Source organism: Daphnia magna, linkage group LG7 (assembly GCF_020631705.1).
Source record: "Daphnia magna isolate NIES linkage group LG7, ASM2063170v1.1, whole genome shotgun sequence".
In the NCBI taxonomy this organism is placed as follows: Eukaryota; Metazoa; Arthropoda; class Branchiopoda; order Diplostraca; family Daphniidae; genus Daphnia; species Daphnia magna.
Window position 1 is genome coordinate 10,318,225 of NC_059188.1, and position 24,750 is coordinate 10,342,974.

The 24,750-nt window shown below is 39.7% G+C and overlaps 5 protein-coding genes and 1 long non-coding RNA gene across 9 annotated transcripts; 3 read left to right on the forward strand and 3 right to left on the reverse strand.

The window, feature by feature from the left end:
- Positions 1-99: 99 nt before the first annotated feature.
- Positions 100-16,290, reverse strand: LOC116926138 (prothoracicostatic peptides). 2 transcript variants are annotated; one of them, XM_045177031.1, is made up of 6 exons: positions 16,149-16,290; positions 2,951-3,141; positions 2,570-2,737; positions 1,989-2,357; positions 1,210-1,372; positions 100-1,091 (listed from the first exon to the last, which is right to left on the reverse strand). In XM_045177031.1, exons 2-6 carry the CDS (start codon positions 3,128-3,130, stop codon positions 1,030-1,032), a joined length of 942 nt encoding a protein of 313 aa, XP_045032966.1. In that variant the 5' UTR covers positions 3,131-3,141; positions 16,149-16,290; the 3' UTR covers positions 100-1,029. The 2 variants fall into 2 exon arrangements, with proteins under 2 accessions (XP_045032966.1, XP_032788834.1); XM_032932943.2 differs by lacking the exon at positions 16,149-16,290 and adding an exon at positions 3,752-3,974.
- On the forward strand, positions 10,538-13,500 carry LOC116926787. The gene is given in 3 exon segments (XM_045176779.1): positions 10,538-11,073; positions 11,075-11,585; positions 12,070-13,500. Coding segments are annotated over 3 exon segments (1,761 nt in total). The 5' UTR covers positions 10,538-10,983; the 3' UTR covers positions 13,230-13,500.
- LOC116920122 (speckle-type POZ protein) lies at positions 14,268-15,542 on the forward strand. The gene has a single exon (XM_032926182.2). The coding sequence runs from the start codon at positions 14,613-14,615 to the stop codon at positions 15,303-15,305; it is 693 nt and encodes a 230-aa protein (XP_032782073.2). The 5' UTR covers positions 14,268-14,612; the 3' UTR covers positions 15,306-15,542.
- A 4,360-nt stretch (positions 16,291-20,650) lies between the features above and the next one.
- Positions 20,651-22,187, forward strand: LOC116927361 (neuronal membrane glycoprotein M6-a). The gene is made up of 5 exons (XM_032934372.2): positions 20,651-20,961; positions 21,035-21,191; positions 21,265-21,424; positions 21,486-21,636; positions 21,710-22,187. Exons 1-5 carry the CDS (start codon positions 20,958-20,960, stop codon positions 21,964-21,966), a joined length of 729 nt encoding a protein of 242 aa, XP_032790263.2. The 5' UTR covers positions 20,651-20,957; the 3' UTR covers positions 21,967-22,187.
- Positions 22,188-22,306: 119 nt separating this feature from the next.
- On the reverse strand, positions 22,307-23,744 carry LOC116927359 (GPI mannosyltransferase 1). Its single transcript, XM_032934370.2, has one exon. The coding sequence runs from the start codon at positions 23,607-23,609 to the stop codon at positions 22,359-22,361; it is 1,251 nt and encodes a 416-aa protein (XP_032790261.2). The 5' UTR covers positions 23,610-23,744; the 3' UTR covers positions 22,307-22,358.
- Positions 23,745-23,838: 94 nt separating this feature from the next.
- Positions 23,839-24,570, reverse strand: LOC116927362. 3 transcript variants are annotated; one of them, XR_004396616.2, is made up of 3 exons: positions 24,451-24,570; positions 24,134-24,349; positions 23,839-24,016 (listed from the first exon to the last, which is right to left on the reverse strand). It is a non-coding gene; the product is annotated as an uncharacterized LOC116927362 (long non-coding RNA). The 3 variants fall into 3 exon arrangements; XR_004396618.2 differs by having other exon boundaries at positions 24,134-24,280; positions 24,451-24,465; XR_004396617.2 differs by having other exon boundaries at positions 24,134-24,322; positions 24,451-24,465.
- Between the last annotated feature and the right edge of the window lie 180 nt (positions 24,571-24,750).

Below are 24,750 nucleotides of genomic sequence, written 5' to 3' on the forward strand. Positions count from 1 at the left end.
TGGACCTCATTGTTTGAATGTTTCGAAATAATGCAAACTTTTGTTGCAGCCTATACTCTTATTTGCATAAAGGCTGTATTATAATGAACCAAAAATAGATACGATCCTTATTTTGTATTTGATCTTGGACATATCGTCTTCTATATAGATTCTCTCACACAAATATTGTTCGCTACTCCTCGCTGACGTCGTGTTTTTGCAAAGCCCCGTTTATGCTGTTTCGTAAGGGACACATGATGAACAAAAAGGTCATAGACAACTATACTAGAGCCAAGCAATTTTATCCGTGTGCTTCTCAAAAATAGCCAAAGCGAGACAAAAGAAAAGAGTCAAAATACATAACAAACAATTAAATTGGAAAAAAAAAACAACCGATTGAAAATAAAAATTGATACAATTGTCCTCAATGCTCGTGATGTACTGTCAGTAATAAATATAATAATGTATACATTCATATTTCTTTTGTTTCTCTGTAATAGGAGTCGTCGTTTGCAACACTACATCAGTATAACTGGCAATCATTGTATGGCAAAATCGCGACTATGTTGATATCGTTTTTCATCTGTTCTCAAATATTATGTTTGTTAAATACATCAAAACAAATTCGAGGATAGATTTGCCACTATAACAATAACCAATATGTAACATGCACCTGCTGTTTAAACAGGTACATCATGTCTTTTTACTTTTTTGTGTATCGTTTGTATAAATATTTCTGAGTTTGTTGGATTTTGGATAGGAATTGGAATTTAATAGTCCGCGTTTAAGGATGCGTTTTTGTTTTGATGTCTTGTATATAATTGTATCGTTAAACAAAAAAAAAACGATCAATGGGATAGAATGAACCATAGAAATCAAAAGAGCTAAAATCATATAAATATATCGAATGCGCTATTTTTCAGTCTGTCGAACGATGCTGCGGCGTTTGGAATTTTCTAAAAATGTGGACACGGCCGGCACAAGGGAGAAAATTAGCGATTCAAACGGAAAAGCGGGGGAGAAGTCGCGATCTTCTTTTTTTTTCCGTTTTCACCCCCAGAGACCTTTCAGATTATTCCAGCCAGATTCACGTTTTCGTGACCATTCCATACCTGCATAATAATCCCCCCACACACAGAAAAAAAAATAGTGGAGTTACGCACAAATGTCAATCGATTTTCAGATTTCAAAAAAATATATCTATTTTATAAAACATGAAACGGACGAAACCTTTTGCGACGGCGGCAGGTATTTCACGCTTGCCCCAAGCTCCGCGCAGATTATTCCAGTTCCGCTTATATCCGGCAGCCATGGCTGAAAGTGCTCGTTTACCCCAGACACCCTGCATCTGATTCCAGGCTCTTTTGTTCGTTGATTCTCCATTTTCATCATCCTGAATCAAGAATTTATGAAAACAAACAAACAAAAACTAGTTGAGTTATACTTTCATTCACGATTTAATAACGTGAGTATAGGGGCAACAAAAATTATCGTGACACGTCAGGCAACCAATCGTCCTAAGGGTCCCATCGACTCAATGGGCGCTTGTTAGTTTCCGGCGTCAAACAACAAATAGATCAAGATAAAAACTTCGTCAAAACGCCAATCGAACAAAGGTGCAATCGAAGGTTGCGTCGTCGTAACATCTGCTCGTTTGTTTGGCTCGTGAGAAAGTAGGAACACTGGAACACGTGGGAAGTAGTGGGCGGGTTGAGTGCGACTGCAAAATGGAGAAATCTCATTTTGTTGCTTGCAGTGACACAAACTTTTGAATAGAACCTTTTCGTTTGAATAAAAAAGAGACAGACGCTGTACGTGTATGCGTTGAATTGCGCTGTAAACTGACGTAACACAACAGTCTGAACTGATGAAACCCCCAACGTGCTGCTCGTTTCTTTCCCCCTTCAGTTGCACGATATCCCTTTTGGTTTTGTTATCATCATTTTTGAGTAAGTTTTCTACGTGAAAAAAGACGTTCCATGCGAGGGACTCGTTAATGAAAAACTGACCTCGACGAGTTTGGCCGTCGGTTGATCGTCATCTTTCAGGTAGAGTTGGTCTCCGGAGAGCATGAGAAGTAAGTCGTTGTTGCCAATGCCATCCAGATTTGGAGTATCGCTTCGTTTGCCCCAAACACCTTGCATTTTATTCCAACCGGAGCGTTTGCTGGTCTCCAACTCGTCCGAATCGCTCACGTCCTCGCGTTCCGTCTCCGCTGATTGATCCTCTTGGCTGTCGACTTGTCCGTCAACGGTCCGCTTACCCCAGGCGCCGTGCAGTTGGTCCCATCGGCGTTTGCCCCACACGCCGTGCAATTGGGTCCAGCTCCTTTTGCCCCATCCTTGTTGCGATAAATCCGACCAAGCCCGTTTCACCATCTGCGTTTTTTGTTGTTGTTTTGTTTTTTTTGTTTTTTTCAAGGAAAAGAAAATCAGTTACAGCGGGAATCACCGAGGAAAAACGTGTGGCAAATGGCAAACGAAGTTTGCAAGTCCTTTTTTACAGGATGGAAAAGTTGGAGAGAAGAACTAATTGTAATCAAAGACGCGACACACAAAATTAAGAGTTGGATGATAGCAAAGGGAACTACCCGTTGCGGAGTCATGTCGTGTAAGGTAGCCGATTCGTCTGACTGTTGCTGGCTCCGTTTGCCCCACATTCCCTGCATCCGGTTCCAGTTTCTTTTGTCCTCAGAGCTCCGCCAATCGCTTGGTGTCAGCTGCAGCAAAGCGGCTGGCGACGCTGCCAGTTGATGGTCCTGCAACGTGATTGCACTTCTTTATAAGTTTGTTTCCGTTAGGAAACTTTTATTGATAAAGTCTATATCTTCTTTCTATCCAGTGTTATTTCATCAGTTTGGCTATCTTCGACTTTGCTATCTTCGGTATAGAAGGCTTATAGATTTCAATATAACGGCAAGTTTGGACGTGTGACATCTTAATATAAAGAACGAAGGTGAATGTTACAGAACCTTATTATCAGCTTGAGCCGGCTGTTCCTGCTGTTCCCGAGACGGTCCCAATTGCTGATGGAGCTCCACAAGCTCGGCCACTTGATTGGGTTCGAACCGTTGCTGTGACGGCGTCTGTTGTGTGTTGATGGCTGCGATCAGCGAAACCATCAGCAATAACGGGCACTGCCACAACTGCATGATGATCCGATCTGATGTCCGCACGTGTTTTGGAAATTGCACGTCATCCAGCACGTAAATGAGATGGTTGTTATTTTATATTGAAGAATTACATGGGGGAGAAAAATAAAAGGACAATGTATCGATTTAAATATTAGCAAACTAAGAGATTTGATCACGTTGTTATCTCATAGATGTAAACCCATTGGTTGGCTAATCATATGCCTCCTTATTTTCCTTTTTCTATAGTCATAATTTAACACAAGTCCTTAACCGAAAGAGAAAAAGCCAATTCATCCATTGCGATGCCTTGCATGCGATACGTTTCAGATTTTTATGGGCCCTTGTTCCCCTCCTCAGCGCTGTTAATGGTGATCCAAGTGACGCCAGGACGCTGCGGGATCAAATGGAAATCTCCTGTTACGACGTCGTGCTGCGCTTCAACGACGGGACTTCGCAATCAAAAGTGGGACCTTTTTTTTTGTTTTTTTGTTTTTTACTAAGCATCACCATCTCTCCAGGAAGCTTTTTACCCCCTACCACCGACATTTCATTTAAAGAAGTTAACTCATTTCCCGCAAAACAAAACAAAAATTGGGAAATCGAGTAGTAATGAATCTGCCAATGCTACGTCAGACTTACCTAAAGTTTGCGTGGGAAAAAAAGACGGATCTTCTGTTGATGCTGATAAAAACGGGGCGAATAACTTTGATGACTGAGGATTAATTGACTTGAGAATGAACGTTGAACCGAAACAATCCACAAGTAAAAAATCGTGAATGAAACTGTAGCCTACGACCGTTTTGGGGGGAAACTCGTTGGGACCGTTGCTGTCGGTCCGACGCAATTCTGTTCTCTGGAGCTGGTGGAGGAGCTACAGCCGCGTTATATACTGCATCGAGTGGAGGAAAAAGCTTCTCGTGATGTCACCAGTGACGTTGTGTTGTCCTTTCCGCTCATTGGTTCCTGTATCTCCTCCCCTATACCGACGATCCCCAACTTCTTCGGACATCCCCCCCCTACAGACGTGTGACAAGTATCGCACCTGTTGGTGCTGCCATCCGCTTAGCCATTCATCCTCCCACTCTTTTGCTTTGTTATATTTGTGACCAAATCAGACGAGCAAGGATTATACAAAAAACGGAAAAAAGCCGGAACAGATTGCATCAACGATGGATTTGATTTTCTTATCAATCTTTGTGTTACGACACATGGCTTTTCGACTCGCAATCAGACAAAAGACTATCACATGTAATTGTACAATAAAACCGTCGGGATAAGGGACGGTAGTAAAACGTCCACGGTTGCGCGTAATTAGAACGATCTATTTTGTTCTCGTTCGTTTGCTGCGCGGTTTCTGCTTATTAGAAAATGACTGGGGCCATCTCTTCGATCTCGCCGCCGTGTTAAAGAGCGGCCGACTACACACGAACATTTAATTAGACTAGAAAGGTTGGTGTACGCACCAGCGTCACCGGCGAAGATTGATCTGTTGTATAGGTATATACAACAGGTAGGAGGAGTGTATGCCGCCCCAATTGTGTGCCCATATGTGCCTTTGTGATGTCGTAATAAGCGGTGTAGATGGAGGCACTAACTTTCTGTTGAAGATAAAAGCAAAAGAGTCTCGTCTTCTGTGAAACTCTCGACTATGACGGTATGGGCTATACAACTTTTGTTTGATCAATTTGAATTAACCGAGGCCCTTGAAGCGACTACTCGGTTTTGGTCTGCTTCGTTGAACTGATCTTGACCACTTTGACATTGTCAAGGCGACATCAAAAAACCCAGCATGTCCCAAAAAATATAAAAAGAAAGGTTTCCCCCTTTACCAGATTTCATTGTTTCTTGCCTCCAAAATTCCATAACCACTTTTGTCTCCAAATTCCAGCTTCTCCCAAAAGTAAAAAACTTATTCTCCATTTACTTTTTCCTTTCCCCTATTTTCACTTTTCTAATTTTTGTTTTAAAATAAGAGACCAGCTGAAGTGTAGTGAGTCGGAATAGTTTATTTAGTCCCTTGATAATGTCAGTCCTTGAGAAAATGAAGTTGGTTAACTGTGCATTGGTAAAAACAATGTTGAACCTGGGCATCAAACGAAATGTGAGAAGGACAACTACAAATATACAAACACAAGGGGAAAACCAGATGGACATGACTGATTAATTTCCCGAAAATAAGATTATTTAATCAGTTTAACCATAGCAAGTACCCCAACCTCAGGTCTTTTATCAACTATCCATTCAAACAGGAAATAGATTTTTAGTGCGTAAAGTATGCAAAGAGAACTCGCCCCAAAAAAACCATTCCCTCAAATTCCGAAAAACACCAGTCCAATTGTACAACTTTCGAGTTGAAACAGAAGTTATTTTACTTTCTTCTTTCGGAAAAATGCCAACGCATACTCGTAAAGTGCGATCATTGCAATCGCCGAACTGAATTTCACAAAACACAGACCGCGCTTTTTTAACGACAATTTGCGATCCATTATACAAAGATACTACAAAAGCGCTAGACTCAAGCTGGCGAGAAACAAATGAAAAAATCAGCTGGGCCATTCCAAGAGACTTCAGTACATCTATGTCATATTCATCACCCGCGTCAGGACAGGCTGGACGTTTCCCGACCGCTGTTTCTTCTGCACCGGAGTCATCCAACCCAACAGCAAGTTGCTATCAATCAATGCTGCAGGGTGTCCTATCTTTGAGACACATTGATTCGTTGAACTAGTTCTGATTGAACATAAATTTCTTTTTCCTCTCATTTCACACCTAAAAATCCAATCATATAAGAATATTACAAAATGTTTTATTGTCTCGAGAATTTTTACCTAATAATGAAACTGATGGTCAACATCTACCAGGCCTGCGAATTATACGTTCGATTTCCTCATCGGAGGGTAAAGAGAAGGAAGATTGAAAAAATATTTTTGCCATCGTCTGGCCGGTCTTCAAAACAGATAAACTCGGAAATAAACTCCATCGTTTCCCTCCCCAGAAGTTGGTTTGCGGCACCGCTCTGCTACGACTGAAAAACTTCCACTTAAATTACTTGGGTCGATTCTGTTGAAGTCAACGACCGGACAAGTCGAAAAAATCAGCCACCAAAATGCCACGGCCGAAACAATGAGGAGTTCCATTCTCTCTTAGTCTCCTGATAGAGGACAAGGGGGGCATTATCTCAACACACATGTAGCGTTGAGGGTGAGAAATTAATATCTAGTTTGTATCCGTTTTCTGAAGCCAATGTCGCCAATACCGTAAAGCGAGACAAGAATACCATATTCCATATATTCTGTCTAGTGGTGATAAGCTTATCCAAATAACTTGCTGTTATTAGTCTCATTAGCTAAGAAGAAGCACGTTACTGAACCGAGAAATAATAACATACAACAAGATAAATTACGTCAGACCACACAATTTCTATTTTCTAACTATGATTTTATAAAAAGTTAACCGCACTTGTGCACAGAATATCAGTGACACAAGGGTCACAAGTCTTCTACAGCATGAATTCATTTTGTCGGCAAATTTAGATCACCATTTTTAAGTGGGCGCCCTTGAACTTTAAGAGTTGTTCAAGGTCAGACACCGAAGCAATCCCTTACCTATTGGAGAAATGTAGCTCGGCTCTTTTCAGTAACCGCGTTCGAAATTTGCGCCTGTATGCGAACAATGAAAAAAGCTCCGTGCATTATAAATACTAAGAAAATGTTCGGCGTTCGGATGACCTATGGAACTGTGTCTTGTACTGGCACTGCACTGTTTATTACATCGGCGGCGAAAAATCCCAGTCGTTCAGTAGCCAACCCGTTTCGTCAGCTATTTGTTGTCCATAAAAAAAATACGCCATCACATTATTTTACTTTTCTTAAAATAACTACTTATATACCGTACCGCTTCGCCTTTTTTGTCGGAGAGACGGGGGAAGCGCACCTAAATTCAAAACTTGGCGCATCATTTTCATTTCTCTACTGTCTCCGTCTGCGGAATATGTAAGCATTCGGATCCCAACTTGTTTAGTTCGGCTTCAATATAATTAGCCCGCTAACATCGTCTGCCGTAAATCTGTTGTTTGAACAGAAAGAAGCAATCCGGAAGCCGGGATTTGCTCATCCATGGTTTGCGCCATAACAGTGATAACCACAGCTGCAGTTCATATTTTCGAATAAATTAACAATATCCTCGGCGGTCTGACAGAAGAAGCTAGCGAATCGGAAATCCGCGAATATTTAGTTTTAATGAAAACATTCATAATACATAGAAAAGAACAGAAAATTAAACCATTGCAGCAGCGGAAGACTAAATCAAACTCTTGTCCTTTTATCGTATTCTCTCGTCCGAGATGGCTGTTCCGTCTTCCGCAAGGAAACGACTGTGGCAGTCTATGTTTATCCAAAATTTCTTAAGTAACGCAACATTACTTCTCCTTGGGTACTGATTTGGAAACGAGGATAATTTTCCAATAGTTCGCAACAGGAAATATCCTTCAAAATTAGCACTAACACTTCAAAAATTAGACCACCCTGAATATAACTGTACATGGCAAAATGTAATAGTCCAATATCCTTGCGTAACGATATCCACCAGGTTTTTTAATTGAACGCAGCTGAATGTCAAGCGTGAAGCAATGTTCTTCTTGAGCTGAGTCTTTATTGCGTTTTCGACAGAGTACGACTCACTACTCTGTCCGTTACGAAAACCGGCTCTCATTAGAAGGCAAGTTAGAAGGTTCCGACCGACAGTTTCTGAGAAATGCTCGGCAAAGTCTATTAGGTGATTGGAAATTGGGCTGATTACTTACCACGGTCCTGGGGTTGCCCCATGACTAGCATCATGACCGTGCTCCTTTGTGGAAATTATTGATGTGATTCACATAAGCAGAAAATTTCAGCCGACATGTTTGTCACCATTTACGTTAAACGGCGCTATTTACACGTAGAACAAGTAATTTTAGGCTGTTCGCTTTCAGATTGTCAATCGTCCATTTAATAGACGGTAAATCCCACGTATCACGAAGTTTGCTTTGAAATCAATGAATAAGTATTCCTGTAACGATTTCCCTTTCGTCTTATCACGCGTGTAGTATTTTGTGTTTCTTCAAGTGTTCCTTCTAACGTAACGTTTGTCATATCACTTGGCCTGAAACATTTGCACAGACACGACTCGCATCACAGAATCTATGGGAAGAACATTAGTAGGGCTAACTTGTAATCCTCCATTCACAGGCATATCAGCCAAGCCACAGCACTGTTATTTTTTTTCCTGACTCTGATGAACTGAAGGTAGACACTCTCTTCTTTGCGTCCTGATGACGGTAAAATGTCATAGGAAAAGTTTTCGACTCGCCTGTTATTTTGAGCAGTGTCAACAACATCAGCAATTAAAGCTTTCTCTGGCATAAAACTAAACTGAAGGAATTTTCAAACATTTCTCCAAAATCTGACTTTCTCAGCTTCGGAAGTCAGCAACGTAATCTACATCAGCAAGGATTGTCTTACAAAATTCTAATTCAGCAAATCGGGATTTATTCGAGCCAAAGTACGAAAAGAACAAACGAGCTTTAATAATATGCATTATTTTGGGGTAACATTTATGTCAAATTCTGTATGCAGAATAGAAAAAACACAGTTTTCCCCATTTTCGTCACTCTTGGCACTAGATCGCAGATACAGGTGTTCAGAACCGCACGACAAAGTAGTCTACATTCAACTGAAACAAACCAAATATGCGAAAATTCTACTTTTTCCGAAAAGATTCATTTTTCACTTTTTCAATTTTTTCACTTTTTACCTCTTACTTCTCAAAGTGACGAAAAATAAATTTTTAGTCGCCACTTCCCCTTTTTTCTCATTTGGACTATATCATATTGGGGCGTTTCAAGCATCTTTTTCTTCTCTTTTATTTGTAGAACTGATTCCCGCGCATCAAATTTTTTCATTTTCTAGTCCTTTTTTGAGTGTCGAACCCCTTGGACATTGTTTATAGCATAAACGTTTGTAACAGTATATATAGTGGAACTAAAGAAAGTCTTATAGCTATCAGATGTTGGCTGCTAATTGAAACTGACAAACAACGTTTAAATGGGGGTCTTAAAAAATGTACGGAACATTCTCTTTTGCTTCCGGGTTCTGGCACCGTAAGCTGTGAAGTTACAAGACAAACTTTTCAAGAAAACAGAGGGATATATAGAAGTCGTTGGGAGGCAAAACATCTTCGCCAAAGACTTTGACGTATATACAGAATGCAAAGATGCAAAAACATCCGGATTGCCACTGGCAAGTGGGTGTCATCCATTTGTTATAGGAATGAAGATTGCGATGTCACATCTGTCATGGAAAAATCAGTTGAAAACAACTAGGAAGAAACTTTCTGCTCCCCGGATGAAAGACTTTGTGCCCTTTATACAGCAGCCGAAGTCGCTTGCTCGAGAAGAGATTGGATGGACATTCAAGATCAGTTTCACAACGCTCAGTGTATAATGGACGAGCAGTGTTCATAGTATCTGATGGCTCTTAATATACGTAGTGCATATACCTTTCCAGTTAAACGAAATTAGCCGAGATCTTTAGAGCAAACTCCGTAAGCGTAGAATGTTAAATGTTTTAAGAAGTGATAACGGTTCAATAAAAGAAAAACAAAAAAATCAAGTGATCCAAGAAGGTAACTCTTTTTCTTAGTTCGTACGTTCATTCGTACCGTCATTGTAATTGAGATACTAGACCTTTTTTAGCGCTTGGAATTATCTGTTAAGGCTGGGTCATTCTAAGGTATTTGCAATTTGAAGAAATGGCATCAGCAACAAAATTAGACCATAGTCTGTTCTCCATCTCGTGGAGCCCATCTGTTGGATCTCATATAAGAAACGAAGAAGTACTAGTTACAGATCTATATACCCAATGTTTTCACGTCCTGTAAACTAGATTGCAAAAGTGATGGAAAAACAGTTGTTCTGATACTCAATTTTGTGCTTTCCAATGTCTTAAAATCAACCAAGCGTGAAAGTTCTTTCGTCTTGGCTGCCAAAGATGGTGTCCAACGAAAGATGACTTTGAAGAAAACGAAATGGATTGCTTCGTGGACGTCACCAGTAGGAAAGGTTTCATTCGGAAATTGTCTTAATCAATTTTAACATTTTAATACATTTAAATACGGAGTTGACGTTGACTGTGGCAAAAGGAGGAATGCACGATTGCACGTCCTGGATCACATTTTGAATTTGTGGGAAACTAAAACGTTGTCCGACGTCACATTCTTGATGCAAGGGCATAGATATTGAAGCTCATTGAAGCTCATATCATGTTGGCCAGTAAACGTTTGGTTTTTATTTCCAATTGTTTGCAAGACTGAGTTCAGACTCCTCCTTCCTGGCAGCTGCAGGCAAAAACGTGCTGCTGACGACTTAGTCCCCCTTGCGTTGCGTTATTACCTCATTTAGCCTGTCGTCGTCGGTGAGAGAACCAGCTCTTTGTACTCTTTTAATTGTTGTGTTCATTTGATTTTCATTTTCTGATTTGTGGAGTTTAATGAAATGGCATCAGCCGAAAATATGAGAGAGGGTTTATACTTCATTTCGTGGTGCGGAGGTACTGCAGCCAACGGCCAAGTAGCAGTTACGAATCTGGCCGACGTTTTTGAGACCTGATCAACTAAATTACAATATACCAAGGACAGCAACTCGTCTTGGCACTGAATTTTATGCTATCGAAAACCTTAGAACCAAAGAAGCTCAACAAAATATCAGTTTTGGCTACCAATGATGGTATCAAACAGAAGATGCTCTTCAGCAAAAATAAATGGACAACTTCATGGACGAAACAGCAACAAACGGTCAATTATGATGATTATTATGGTTATGGATATGCAACTCCTTCATGGTCATTTCATTTGACCTATTGATAGATTTAACTCCTAATTTGACGTTGGCTGTGGCAAAAGGAGCAAAGCATGTCCTTGATCACATTTTTAAATCTGTGGAAAACAAAGACATTGTCTGATGTCACTTTCAGATGCAAGGGCAAAGACATTAAAGCTCATGTCATGATTGTGGCCTCTTGCAGCCCTGTATTGGCTGCCATGTTCGCCAACGATTTCAAGGAAAAATCCGAGAAAGTTGTTGAAGTCAAAGATGTCACTCACAACACTTTCTCGCGTCTCCTTCGCTTCATGTACGTGGGCGATGCGTCCCTGGAAACCGTTCAAGAAGAAGAAATCACCGAATTGCTGGTTGCGGCCGATAAGTATCGTGTTGATACTTTGAAAGAAGATTGCGGACTGCATTTGTCCCAGAATTTGAAGGTTGAAAACGCTGCATGTTTTCTCGTCTTGGCGCATCTTCACAATTCGTCTGTTCTTCATGAAATGACGTTGGATTTTATGTCGAAGAATGCAAAAGCTGTTTGTTCACGTAAGGACTGGATGGATATTATCAAGAAATATCCAGAGCTTTGTTTTCAAGCTACGCAGTTTATGTTTGGTCTCTAAAATTCCAACGTCATTTGGAGTCTGTTTTGCTGATCCCGTTCAATTACAGTTCAGCAAATAATCAAGATATTTTTTAATTGCTACTACTTTTTTCTGAAAACCTCAAGTTTATTGCCTCCCCCCAGTTGTTTGACGTTGTGCACTGTTTGCGTAATTTGACTTGGTTAATCACAGGTATACAGAAGTGGAATACCCCATTGCATGAAGCATTTTTTTAATCTGAAATAATACAGACATCAATAGTTTAATTTTAAAAAAAAACCTTAATGCTAAACTATCAATATGCGTTGTCAGTGATCTTGAACAATGTTTTCGAAAGTAGAATGTTTAATAATGTCTTAAAAGAGTTAGTTACGCGGTCTGGTACCGGAACACAGCTCTTAATAAAAGAAAATCAAAAACAATGGAGCAAAACAAAGGTCGCTCTTTACTTTGTTGGTTACGTTTTCCTACTTAAAACCATCAGATGGCTCTCTAATACAAGATGGTTTTGTGCACAATTGTTTCCAAGATAAAGATTTTAAACTCCTCCCTCCTGACCGAAGGCAAAATTTACCCAACCCTGCCCATAAACTTTGCAACTTCATTTGTTTTGTTGTTGTCGGTGAGATATCAGCTCTTTCCAAACTCATTCCACACATTTAAACGTGTTTTTTTTTGCGTTCGTTATCTGATTTCTACAGTTTGCCTTTATAGGATGGCATCAGCTCAAAAATTGAGAGAGAATTTGTTGTCCATTTCTTGGGGTGCAGTAAATTGTGTTGCAGCCAACGGCCAAGTATTAATTACAGATTTCCCCGACGTTTTTGAATCCTGTCAATTAAGCTACAACATAAATGGACAACAAATCGTCCTGGAACTGAATTTTGTGCTGTCAAAGACCTCAAAGCCAACTAAACTCGAAACGATATCGATATTGGCTGCTAAAGATGGTGTCAAGCAGAAGATGAATTTGAGCCAAACAAAATGGACCACCTCGTGGGTGGCACCGGCAAGAAGGAATAATTGTCAATATTGTGGCTTGTATCCGACTGCATCGTTTGATATTCTAATAGATTTAAATCCGGATTTGGATTTTACGATGACTAAAGGAGCAAAGCACGTCCTAGATCACATTTTGAATCTGTGGAAAACGAACACATTGTCTGACGTCACTTTCAGATGCAAAGGCAAAGAAATCAAAGCTCACGTCATGATTGTGGCTTCCTGCAGCCCTGTACTGGCAGCAATGTTCGACAATGATTTCAAAGAAAAGCACGAAAAAGTAGTTAATATCAAAGACATCACACCTGAAACTTTTTCGCGACTTCTTCGCTTCATGTATGTCGGAGATGCGTCTTTGGAAACCGTTGCAGAAGATGATCTATCCGAACTGCTAACGGCAGCCGACAAGTATGGTGTCGAGACTTTGAAAGAAGATTGTGCATTGCATATGTCTCGGAATTTGAAGATAGATAACGCCGCACGTTTTCTTGTGCTGGCTCATCTTCACAATTCTTCTGTTCTTCACGAAACGACGTTGGAGTTTATGTCGAAGAACGCCAAAGCTGTCTGCTCGCGTAAAGATTGGATGGATGTTATCAAGAATTATCCTGAGCTTTGTTTTCAAGCCATGCAGCTTATGGTTGGACTTTAAAATTTCAACGTCCTTTGGAGTCAATTATGCTAATCTGGTTATAGAACTACGCGTACAAGCAACAGAAACCAAGAAATGTTTTTTTAAACCGTGATTTCTGTGTCCAAACCTTGACAATTGCTTCCCATTTGTTTTACCCGCGAAGCTTGGTGAATAATCATATAACCTGTTATGCCATGGATGTGCCTTTTATCAGTTTTATGTCCAGTCAACACAGTTGGCAGATATGATAATCACGAGAAATAAAATACTACATGTATGACAAACACAACATGTGATCATTCTTCAATCCATTTCAATTTTCAACCAATTGCTGATAAATGTTAAAAAAAAAAACAATGAAAGAATACTTTCATCACAAACAATCTGATCATGGGTAACATTTCACGAAATGTCTCAAACAATCCTATTTTCAACAACTGGCCAAGAAACAAGTTACGTATTTACCACACACTTTCCATTTGTGCCACATGGAAAGCGGATGTCGAATGGAAACAATATGCGTTCACGTGACGTGAAATGGTTTCCCACAGGAAGTGACGTTTGGCTAACGGAACAAACATGAAATTAAGCCCGTCGATTTTTTATGTTCCGCAGTTCACTAACTCTACTTGCATGGCGCTTTATAGAACGAGGGATTTTTTAATTGCAATTCTGGTTTATTTAACGGAGTGCTTAATCCTTTTTTCCAAATAATGCGCATTGCAACTAAATGAAAAAGCAAATGTTGTAATTAGCGTATTAAATAAGATCAAACGTTTCGTGATTTTCTGCGTCTCTGAATTTTTTACCAAATTTTGCTTTTTATTTTACTATGCTGCTAAATGTCTAGATAGTGATTAGCAAATTACGCGTGCTGGTAGCTGGGCTGTGAAGTTTCAACTCAACTTTCAGTTAAAGGAAAGCAAAAAATTGGGGAAACACAAGTTAAAATTTTTTCTTCGGTTTATAACGTTTTTTCTGTACTCAATTTTGTCAAATAGTGATGGGTTTGGTTTGGATTTCTGGGGAATTTTTCATTATGTGTCCCTTAAGCCTAAACTGGCAATGTTCTGGAATCCCATGTTTTCCAAAATAGGCAGTTCTGACTCATAACTTTGTTTTTGTTTCTCTGATTTGTACAGTTTGCAGAAATGGCGTCAGCAGAAAAACTGAGAGAGAATTTATTTTCCATTACGTGGAGTGGAGTTAATTGTGGTTTAGCGAACAACCAAGTGACAGTTATGGATCTGCCCGACGTCTTTGAGTCCTGCCAGTTAAGTTGGAACCGGATAAATGGACAACAAATTCTGGATCTGAATTTTGTGGTGTCAAAGACATTAAAACCAACTAATCTTCAAACGATGTCGATATTGGGGCACTAATAATGGTGTCAAACAGAAAATGATATTGGAAAATACTAAATGGACAACAACATGGATGTTAACAGCTGGAAGGAATACTTGTCAATATTGTGGTAATTTCTCAACTGCGTCATTCAATATCCTGATAGATTTTACTCCAGATATGGAGTTAACTGTGAAAAAAGGAGCAACACATGTCCTCGATCATATTTTGAATCTGTGGAAAACAAAGACATTGTCTGATGTCACTTTCAGATGCAATGACAAAGAAATCAAAGCTCATGTCATGATTGTGGCCTCGTGCAGCCCTGTGTTGGCTGCCATGTTCACCAATGATTACAAAGAAAGTCACGAAAGAATAGTTGACATAAAAGATTTCACACCTGATACTTTCTCGCGCCTTCTTCGCTTCATGTATACCGGAGATGCATCCCTAGAAACTGATGTAACAGAGGAAGGTATAACTGAATTGCTGATTGCAGCCGATAAGTATGCAGTTGAAACTTTGAAAAAAGAATGCGCACAGTATTTGTCCCGGAATTTGAAAGTCGAAAACGCTGCCCGTTTTCTTGTATTGGCTCATCTTCACAATTCATGTGTTCTTCACGAATCGACGTTAGAGTTTATGTCGAAGAATGCCAAAGCTGTTTGTTCACGTAAGGATTGGATGGACCTTATAAAAAATTATCCAGAGCTTTGCTTTCAAGCTACACAGCTTATGGTTGGCCTATAAAAATTTCATCTTCCTTTGGGGGTGTGTTATGCTGATCCGGTTTTAGTACGAATTATATGTTCATGATTTAATTAAGATTTGCTTAAAAAGCTTCTATTTTCGCCTTAAAATCTCTGATGCATTGTTTCCCCCACTTGTTTATCTCGTGTAACTTGGTAAATTAACACATTACTTCTTACGCGTTGTGCATGTAATCCGCTTCTGTGAATTGTATACAATACATATGTACCATTAGTATCTAGACGTGAGTTGTCCCTAAATGCCACTATAATTGCATTTTCGCTCTTTCGCCATTTTCGGTTGTTGTCGTTAAAGCGACAAAATTCATCTATTCCGTAAAATAACAAATAATTTTTTATTTATTTTATTCTTTTTTTTTTTTAAGTTTGCGTTTACTCTGGAGAAATTGACGGGGAAAATCCAGAGATGTAGCAAACTAAAAGCTTTGGTGAAAAAGAAGAGCAGTTTGGCTTGTTTTCCTGCCACAGAACTTAAAATCACGTTCCCGTGGTTACAACACTCTCATTGTAAAGGTAACGTGTCGAATACGGATCGCAGTCCTTTAATCGGATCGACATTTCCCAAGTAGCATTGCCTCAATTCTTTATTTCATAGGACAAAGTCTCTCCCGCTGCTTTGATTAAGAACCAGACAACATAAAGCAACTTTGTAAAACGAATTTATCAAGCAAAAAGTACAGAAACACGGTGATCCTAGCTTGAACAACAACGAAGTCTGGATACTCGTATGCCGGTATCAAATTTGTAATTTATAGAAACCCTTATCTATACAGGCGATATCTTACAAGACAAGAGTTTAAACAAAACAAATAAGAAAACTCACTTTTTCAAACGAGACTTCTAGTGATGATTGATACAAGAAAAGTCCACGTAGTCCTGCACAATTGCTGCTGCCCTTTAACCAGGTTGAGATAATTACCAGTAAAACAGTTTTTAAAAATCCATGGCTTGAATTTAAACCATCTCTTCTTTGCGACTGCGAAGTCGTTGGTGAACGCAGAGGATATACCGGAACTAAAATCAGCTGCTGCCAACCAAGCCATCGATTTGTTGAAACAAATTTTAAAAAAAGCTGATTGCATTATCACTCAGTTTAAAGGTTTGGAAAATCGCCGCCTATTATCTTATCTCACGTCCGATCACTTGCATTTTGTGGACAATCGGAAAAGATCCACATAATAGTCCCTTGTAATTATGGAAAATCAGGGTTGGTTGTCTTCTTATTTCTTTTTCTATTCGTATAATATCATTGTAACTCTTCATTGTTAAAAGATCCGCGTTTGTTTTGCAAAATTCTAATAGATTTTCTGTAAATAGTGCGTGCTCACCGACCCTTGTCTGTATAAAAGAACGACAGCGTCCCTATCAAGAGACAACACTTTTATTATGGGCGGCTACGTGACGCACGCTTATCTTGTAAAATCGATGACTAACGTCGGATTGGGTAAACAGATCTTTATCCATGATATAGTTTCAGCAATGCTTTCTTTATACTTCTCTGAATATGGTCACCAATTCACGCGTGCGAATCCTGCAAAGCCTTACGCTGAAACCCGAAGACAGTCTGATGCATGGGCGGGAAAAATCCCCTTGAATCTATTTTCAATGCCCTCCAAATTAAAGAGTAAAAAAAAGGATGTATTAGCGACAACGATGCGGAAATGTTAGTGAACACAACGAATTATTATTTTTACTAAAAGGACATTCTTTGTTATGAGCTCTGAATCATCCAACACTTACTTTCCTAATTTTAGGTATTTTCAGCCTATGGTTGCTCATAGCAACCAAACTATTTCCTCCAGAATATTCTTCATTCCATCTTAACGTAAAATTCAATCGGCTATTCAGACTCGTTCCATCTTCTGCCGCCCCAGCAACTTTATTGAGGATCCGACGACTTCATCAATGAAAGCCAACAGAAGTAACGAAACAAACACAAAAGAAAAGGTACAAAAAAAAAAGGGGGAAATCAAGGGTATTACGTCCCATTGAACGGACATATCTGAGGATATTCCCGAAAAATATGCTTTCGATCGATTCATGTCTTTATCCGTAGATTCTTCGGCTCATCGCACGCCCACCATTTTGTGTTCCTTTTCGTTGCTTTATTGGTTTGTAATGAAAAGCGAGAAACGCATCACGCTGGTCACATATAGTCTGGAACTCAATCCCCTCGCTACTGTAAAGAACATGGGTCTTCGATTCGGTGTGGGATCCCGAAGCTGCCCCTAGTATCGAGATGTGATGAAGAAAAAAAAAATGAGGTAAAAGGCCCATCTATTGCCGAGCCTTTCAATATAGAATTTGGTGTCGACAGACGAGAGGACAAACATATCAACAAAGTAATTACAAGGGCTTAGCTTTTATGTCATCAGTGGTGTATGTATCTTTAAAGAAAAATGTGATAGTCTATAGCGTGTAAACTGGAACTGAATTTCTGAGAAAAGTTAGTGTGGGAAATTCTTTAAAAGAATAGACAAAAGCGATAGAATTTCATATTTAATAAAGGTAACCATATAATTTAGGGCTGAGCAGCTAAACAAGAGGGAGGGTTCGAAATACAGTGGCAAATGTATGAATAATTGATGTTGGACAAGGCCAAGAAGAAAACAACCTGCGGCTTAAAAAAACAAAACAAATGCCAGTGCTACCTTTAACAAAGGTAAATGATGGAAGACGAAAAAAACTGAAAGGCGGAATCGTATAGAGAAGAAAAGTTACATAGCAGACCAAACTGGCCAGTTCTCACGCTGAAGGGCGGGATGCTGGAAGGAATTCTGAGCTCACCCAACAAGACATTAACAACTGACGCTATTTACATCTTTCTCGTCTTTCGTTATACTCCACAATGGTGTACGTTTTGCATAAACAGTGCGTCAGTCCTTAACTGAACTACATTGTGGAAGCAACGTGTTTTTCAACAGCAGCTAATTCTGAAAAAAGCCGATCGATAATTCATCATCACTTATTCATTGGGAGCCTTTTAAAGGTAGGGTGTGTCTGAGCCAGATAGAGAAAAAAAAAGAGCATCACGTTGCGGCTAGACGGGCTGTTGTCACAGCTCAATAACCTTTCGTTATTGATCAATACGTTCGGTCATCATCCCTTGAAAACATCAAATTTTTCCCCCTACTACCTTCTTCAATGCCTTGGTATAATCTCGTGTGTGAGGCAGAAGCTGAATGAGAATTCTATGGCAAGGTGCTTAACGTTAACCATAATCGAATTGAACACGTGAGCAATATTGAGAGGCGATCTTATTTTGCGAGTGCTAAGCAGACTAAATGGAAAAAAAAGTCCTTTTATGGATGAAACTCTTAGAAAATGGGTTCCGCATTGACGTTTGTAGTAAGAAGGAAGACATGGTTGTTCGTCATACTTGTATAGGAATGGGTCTATATAAAAGACTTCCTATTCCGAGGCGTCTCTATTGTGTTATAGTGGAATAGACGACTGGCGCTGACGCTCACACGTCTTCAAGATGGTATACCATTTAGGATGAAGAAAAAAGAAGAGAGAGCATCAAGCAAACCAATTTTCTGTCGATTTGGTTATAGCTAACGGGCGACCCATTATATATATCGTCTTTCAATTGCGAATGATACTTAATCTACTTCATGTTGAAAAGGCTTTATAATTTTTAACCTGGGAGTGTTTATGCGTTAAATAACTATGAAAAGATGTGCATTTGGAACTTTTGATACCATCCTATTGAGTAAATAGAATCTTTATTAGCAAAGTTCTTTGCGAAATGACGTCGGTAAGGGTAGCGCAATTTGCTTAGCATAGCCTACTGGTGGAAATGTCGCCTACTGTGAAATCTGTGTGTCTATAGCCCGAAGAAATTTGTCTACCAATCCATTGAGTGCTAAACATCGTCAAGGGCGACAAACATCATTAAGGATTTTTTTTTTCTGTACGTTTTAGCTTGTTTAATACTTCATCGTCCCGCAAAGACTCGAACGTCAAACTTTGAGCAACTAACGCTCTTTGCAATCAGAAACTGCTTGACGGCCGCCTATGACTGTTTGATTTACTACGCCCAGGAGAGTTTAGAGAATAGGTGTGGACGGGAGTGGAAAAAATAGGCGTTAGCCGAGAAAGCCCCCGGAGTCTAAACTTTTGCGGTTTGTCACTTGTGCTGGGCAAAACATATTGTGAAAAGTTGCGGCCACCACTCGGTGAGTTACGCCGTCGTTTTCAATCAGTCGGCCCCAGTTGATCACGGCCCCTCGTCCCAGCTCGAATTCAACAAACCCATTCAGCCACTTTAAGTTCCAGTAATAGTTACTGGTTAAAACCCTTAAAACTACCAAAGGAATTGAAACAGCAAATAGTACTTATTTATTCTTGCTTTTAACCAGTGCGTTAATTGTACTTTCTCAATTCTGTTTTTGACGTTTCCCTTCAGCACATTTTGATAGAAAGCGAATTACGATTGCGCTCCCGTCGTGGCAGCATTCTAATTATTAAAAATTAAATTTTTGTGTTATGTTTTTTTGAGGATTCATTGCACAGACAAGTGCAGAAATGTACGAAAGATTAACTACTATAAGTTGTCTAATTATGCCAGAATTTAAAAAATGCTTACAATGTTAAGCGGAATTCATTTTGTTTGAGTTTTGTGGTAAGAAGACGTGAATGGACTTCTCGCATGGCGGAAGATGATTGCCTATTTCCGGTAAAACACATATTATGGAAACGCAGTATTTTCTTTTTAGATCTTTTGTTTAACCATGACGAGTTTTAATAGTACTACATTTCTTTCTTTATAGTCTAACCGGGAATACAATTTATTGGTTGCATGTTTTTTGTTTTGTTTTTTTGCAGGAAAAAAAGAATGTGTAATAGCAAGACTTCTTCGCGTGTGCCACCGCACCGTGGAGTAGGAACGTATTCCTCCAAGTCATTTGCTGACTAATTTGATTTTATTTCAATTGCTAAGTCGTAGACATGCTGATAAATGCTGTAAAACTTCTATCTATGTCGTGGAGCTGGGGCCGTAAATCCATAAAGAGAGTAGGAGCGCAACGGGTTTTATCAGTTGCAACTTTCAAGTTAATGCTATTTTATTCGGATATCGATAAGTAAAGCGTCTAAAAAAAATTGAAATTTGAACACCCAATACTGATGGACGTAAAGAATTTAGGAAGTATGAATGTTTTTAAACAGCCCTATAGAATTAAGGAGAATACTTGATGGTTGCAGAAAGGAGAATTTTGAAAGCAAATTCGTCAGAGATAACAAAGTTGCCATCTTGAGTTTAAATCTTGAGTTGACACTTCGTTTCCCTTATAGCGTCTGCTCTATTGTTGTGCGTTCCAGGGTTCCAGTCGGCTGCATTAAATCCCTTCCCCCTCGATGCCCTAACTTTGATTTCAACTTCCGGACGCATCTTTTTTTTCCTCTACGCGCTCGTGACCGCAGAGCATTAATTAGAAAAGGTACCTGAAACCAAAAGAGTAGTCGAAAGTTTTTCTTTGTCCCCTGAGGGACTCACGACGTACATGCACTTGTGCTTTTGTTGAGAGTCATCGTGTTTGACAGGAGGTATTGCCCGCATCGCTCCTGCTTGGGTGTGTTCTTACAGCTGCTCTTGTTTCAGTCGAGTTAAGCTACACGTCTGAGTAAGATGGGTAAGTCATAAGATTGTATTTTAGAGTGCTGTTCAAATGTTTTAATTTACTGTTCACCACATGAATTTGACAGGTTCTTGTAGAGATTGCCTGACACGCATCCCATATGCAACATTTATTGCTACCGTTCTGTGTTTTATTGGCATTGGAGTATTCTGTGGCACTGTTTACAGAGGAGCAACACTAGCTAATTTGATTCTGCTAGACGTTTTTCATGTACAAGTTGAATGGTGAGTTGCACAGAAAGTTTTCTTCAGTTCAACAGGTTGTTAACCTCTCACTAATACTGAATATTTTGGATAGGATTGGTATTATGAGGCTCTTACTCATTATTTTGGGTGGAATTATGGCTTGTTTAGCACTTATCATGCTAGTTGTGGGGTGCCTGGCCACAGGCAGTACTCGTCACACTGTTTACAGAGCCTGGAAGGCACGAGTAGGTGGAAGACTGTCCTGCGCAATAGTAATATTTAAAAAATTACATTATTCATATTACAGTATGCTTAATTTCATTTTTCTTGCAGTTCCTTGGAATGTCCTATATTTTGTTTTATGTCTGGGTTGGTATCTTAGTGTGTCTAACTATGGTCACTTTGATATTCACCTTGTTCTGGGGGCTCTGCGTTGACAACCAACGCCGCCATGATCGTCCATGCATTTCTTTTGTCCAGTTCGGTAAGTTTTATAACAATGAAGTTATTTAACTCAGATACCTTTAAAATCTATTTCGTGCGACTTACTTTTGAAGACTGGCTTTTCCCGAACGGTACGACCGTCGACGATTTGCAAGTTTGCGGGCCGGAGGAACTAAAACTATTTTGTAAGGACTACGTTGAGGTTGCCGAAGTATCTTTCATTCTGTCCACGGTCGCCTCTTTCGTGGTTGCCCTTGCTCTTGTCCATTATTTGATGTGTCTTGCATCCAACTATGCATACATACGCGACCAGGAGAAGATATCTGATCTACAGGAAATGCAGTACCTCCACGAATCAATTATGAAGTAGATAAACGTCAAAGTAGATTTTTAGTCGTTTACAGTAGACTAGAGAGGAATCGTGCCTCTACGTTCATTCCAACGGACAATTGAATTTTTTTAGATTTCCGACTCCTTTCAGAAATTCTTTTTGCCGTCCAAGGTTGACTCGATTCTATTTACAATTTCAATGACACAAACGAATTGCCTTTTTGCCTGCTCTTACAAAACAATATACTTCTTTTTATTACATTTTCATCCGCCTGCTATTTGAACACTTGCCATCCCGATAGCAACGTCGGACAGCTGTTAAAACCAGAATGCCATATATCTTTTACACCTACAAGAATAGTAAAACAAAAGTTTCATGGTAATTTTGATATAGATGTGTATTTCTTAACATGCTACTAACTGAATGTGTCTTTACAATAGTTTTTTTACGCCCCGACTTTTCTTTACTTGGAGGACTTGGGTCATAATATAGATGTTGACGGCAAAGAAGAGAAGGCTGGCCATCCAGACGTGTAGCATGACATTATGACCCAGGAATTCGAGTCTATACGCGGACAGAAGCCACAATCCTTGACTCAACAACCATGCCGAAGCCATGGCTATACGTTTAGTGTTACTGAAGTTTAACTCGGGCAGACAGAGAGGCAGAAGACTTAGGTACCACAAAAAGTATTGTGACGTGACCACTTTGTTAAAGGTGACAAAGCCAAAGGTGAGCACGAAGAGGCCTACACCAATGTCGGCTCTGGAACGATAACGCCACGATATGACAAGCACAATAAGCACCTGTGGTAGAAATGAAGCCAATGCGACCAGTGTGGCAGTGTCAAGCTCACCATGTAGGTAGAGTAGGTAAAAATATGGGGAGAAGTTGTGTCGGACGTCTTGTCTCGTCAAGTGGTACAGATAAGTTTCGTGCAAGAATGGCCATCCGTAAAAATAATAGCTGACGGAGCTGGCCATGACGAGAGAGAGACAAAAGCCGACAACTAATTTCACTCGACCAAGGTTAGGTTTCAGACTTTGGAATAGTGTAACAGAAGGGGAAATGCTTGTGTAGAAAACCAAAGAGTAGATGACGGGATATAGTTTCAAATGCACTGCTAGGCCAAGTGAAAAGCCACTCGCCAGGTAAGAGCACCGATGGTGAAAGTAGAGAGTCATGAGTACAGTAAGAACAATCAGCGACTCAGCACTCCCTCGTGTAGAAACTACCAGTGTGATGGGATTGAACAACCAAAGACAAAGACTTTTAAACGCAATTGGTGAACTGAATCGTGACCTCACGTTCCCGTAGATGATAAGTCCGTTTATCAAATCGACGATTGAGAACAAAAGTTTGCCGAAATCCGAATGAAGGAAGATGTTAGGTGTGAGGATCCATGCCAGCAATGGTGTATAGCGGTAGGTAGGGCGAAGGTAAGGAGACTGACCTTGCGTGACGTACCGAGAGGCATCCGAAAAAACTACGTAGTCCACGTCGGTATACTTAACCGATAGAAACTTGTCTTGATAATGTCCCCACAGGATGAGGAAGAGGCGGACAGCTATACCAGCAGCACAAGCTTTATATTTCCTTCTTTCACTATCACTATTTTCTACAGCTTCATTATGAGCTACTAGACGCGTGTTCCAATTTTTCTTGCTGCTTTGTGTATACATTTTCTTAATTCATTAAATTCTTGAAGACATGCGTTCTGCTTCAAATTTTCTTGAACTACAACACACTTGGCATATGATATAGCTGGGCCACCACAATCTGCCAGAAGCTGAGGAAAGACTTTCAGACGTGTTTGAGCCTTCCTTACAGAATCCATAATGAGCCTGGGTTAATTGTTGACATAAAACTTGTTTTTTTTTTATACTTTAAAATAAACTTACTTTCACTCAGTTGGTTTTTCTAAGGCTTTGTATGAAGGTGTGACTATGGTGTCATACAGAGGTTTACTGAAAAAAATTAATAAACCAGTAGTTAATGCCAAAGCACTAAACACACGGGGATTCCGGGCAATCCAGGAATTTCGCGGTTGCTGATATCTGGACCACACAGCTTTACGAGCTTCCTTTTCCTATAAATGTAATCGAAAATCATAGGCTGAGATAGGGTTGCAATTTACAAAGATAATTTTACCATGAAATTTGAAAGCAGCTATCTTTTGGTTTTAGAATATTATTTTCTTGCTTACTTTCCGTATTCCAGTGAAAAAGGATGGAAGATGTTGACTGCGTTATCTCAGTCGCCAATCGGTTAAATGTTGTACGTAACACCGAAGTTGGAATTATACGCAACGAGAATAGAAAACTGTCGTCGGCTTTAGTTGATTGTTTGTATACTGCAGTGCCAGACATTTTAAATGTTGTTGAAAATGAAGAAGCTGAGATTACAAATTTACAATTTACAACTAGAATTTTTTACAATTGGTAGAAAGAGAAAAGAGGAAGAGGGAAATAAATAATCAATTCAGAATTTTAAAAAATATTCGTAACTTTTGATTTCATTTACCAGTGTTCAGCTTATCAGCTGTTCAAGTGTTCATTCCGGTCTTAGGTTGTTGGTCAGTCGCCAATCTCGTCACTCCATTACTTCACTCTTCAGCGTGCAGTCTGCAGTGTCGGATAGAGATGGGAAGCTCGGCTGTGCAGACCCGGCTTATTACCGGAAGGTTCTGGTGCGACACAAGTAATATTTTATTTCATTTGTTTTTTTGTTTCTTTCAACTGTCGCGCCAGTACCTTCTGATATATTAAGCCTGTCTCGGATAACTCGGGGCCGAGCCCTACTGTTAGACTGTCTTCTTAGTGT

Bases quoted from the DNA above. Each gene is read 5' to 3' on its own strand.
- LOC116926138 (XM_045177031.1), bottom strand. From the start codon at position 3,130: ATGCAGTTGTGGCAGTGCCCGTTATTGCTGATGGTTTCGCTGATCGCA. The intron at 2,358-2,569 runs GTAGTTCCCTTT...CAAAAAACGCAG, and splicing joins ACGACATGACTCCGCAACGG to ATGGTGAAACGGGCTTGGTC. The intron at 1,092-1,209 runs GTTTCGTCCGTT...ATTATTATGCAG, and splicing joins ACCTGCCGCCGTCGCAAAAG to GTATGGAATGGTCACGAAAA.
- LOC116920122 (XM_032926182.2), top strand. From the start codon at position 14,613: ATGATATTGGAAAATACTAAATGGACAACAACATGGATGTTAACAGCT.
- LOC116927361 (XM_032934372.2), top strand. The intron at 21,192-21,264 runs GTGAGTTGCACA...TATTTTGGATAG, and splicing joins TTTCATGTACAAGTTGAATG to GATTGGTATTATGAGGCTCT. The intron at 21,637-21,709 runs GTAAGTTTTATA...TTACTTTTGAAG, and splicing joins CATTTCTTTTGTCCAGTTCG to ACTGGCTTTTCCCGAACGGT.
- LOC116927359 (XM_032934370.2), bottom strand. From the start codon at position 23,609: ATGTATACACAAAGCAGCAAGAAAAATTGGAACACGCGTCTAGTAGCT.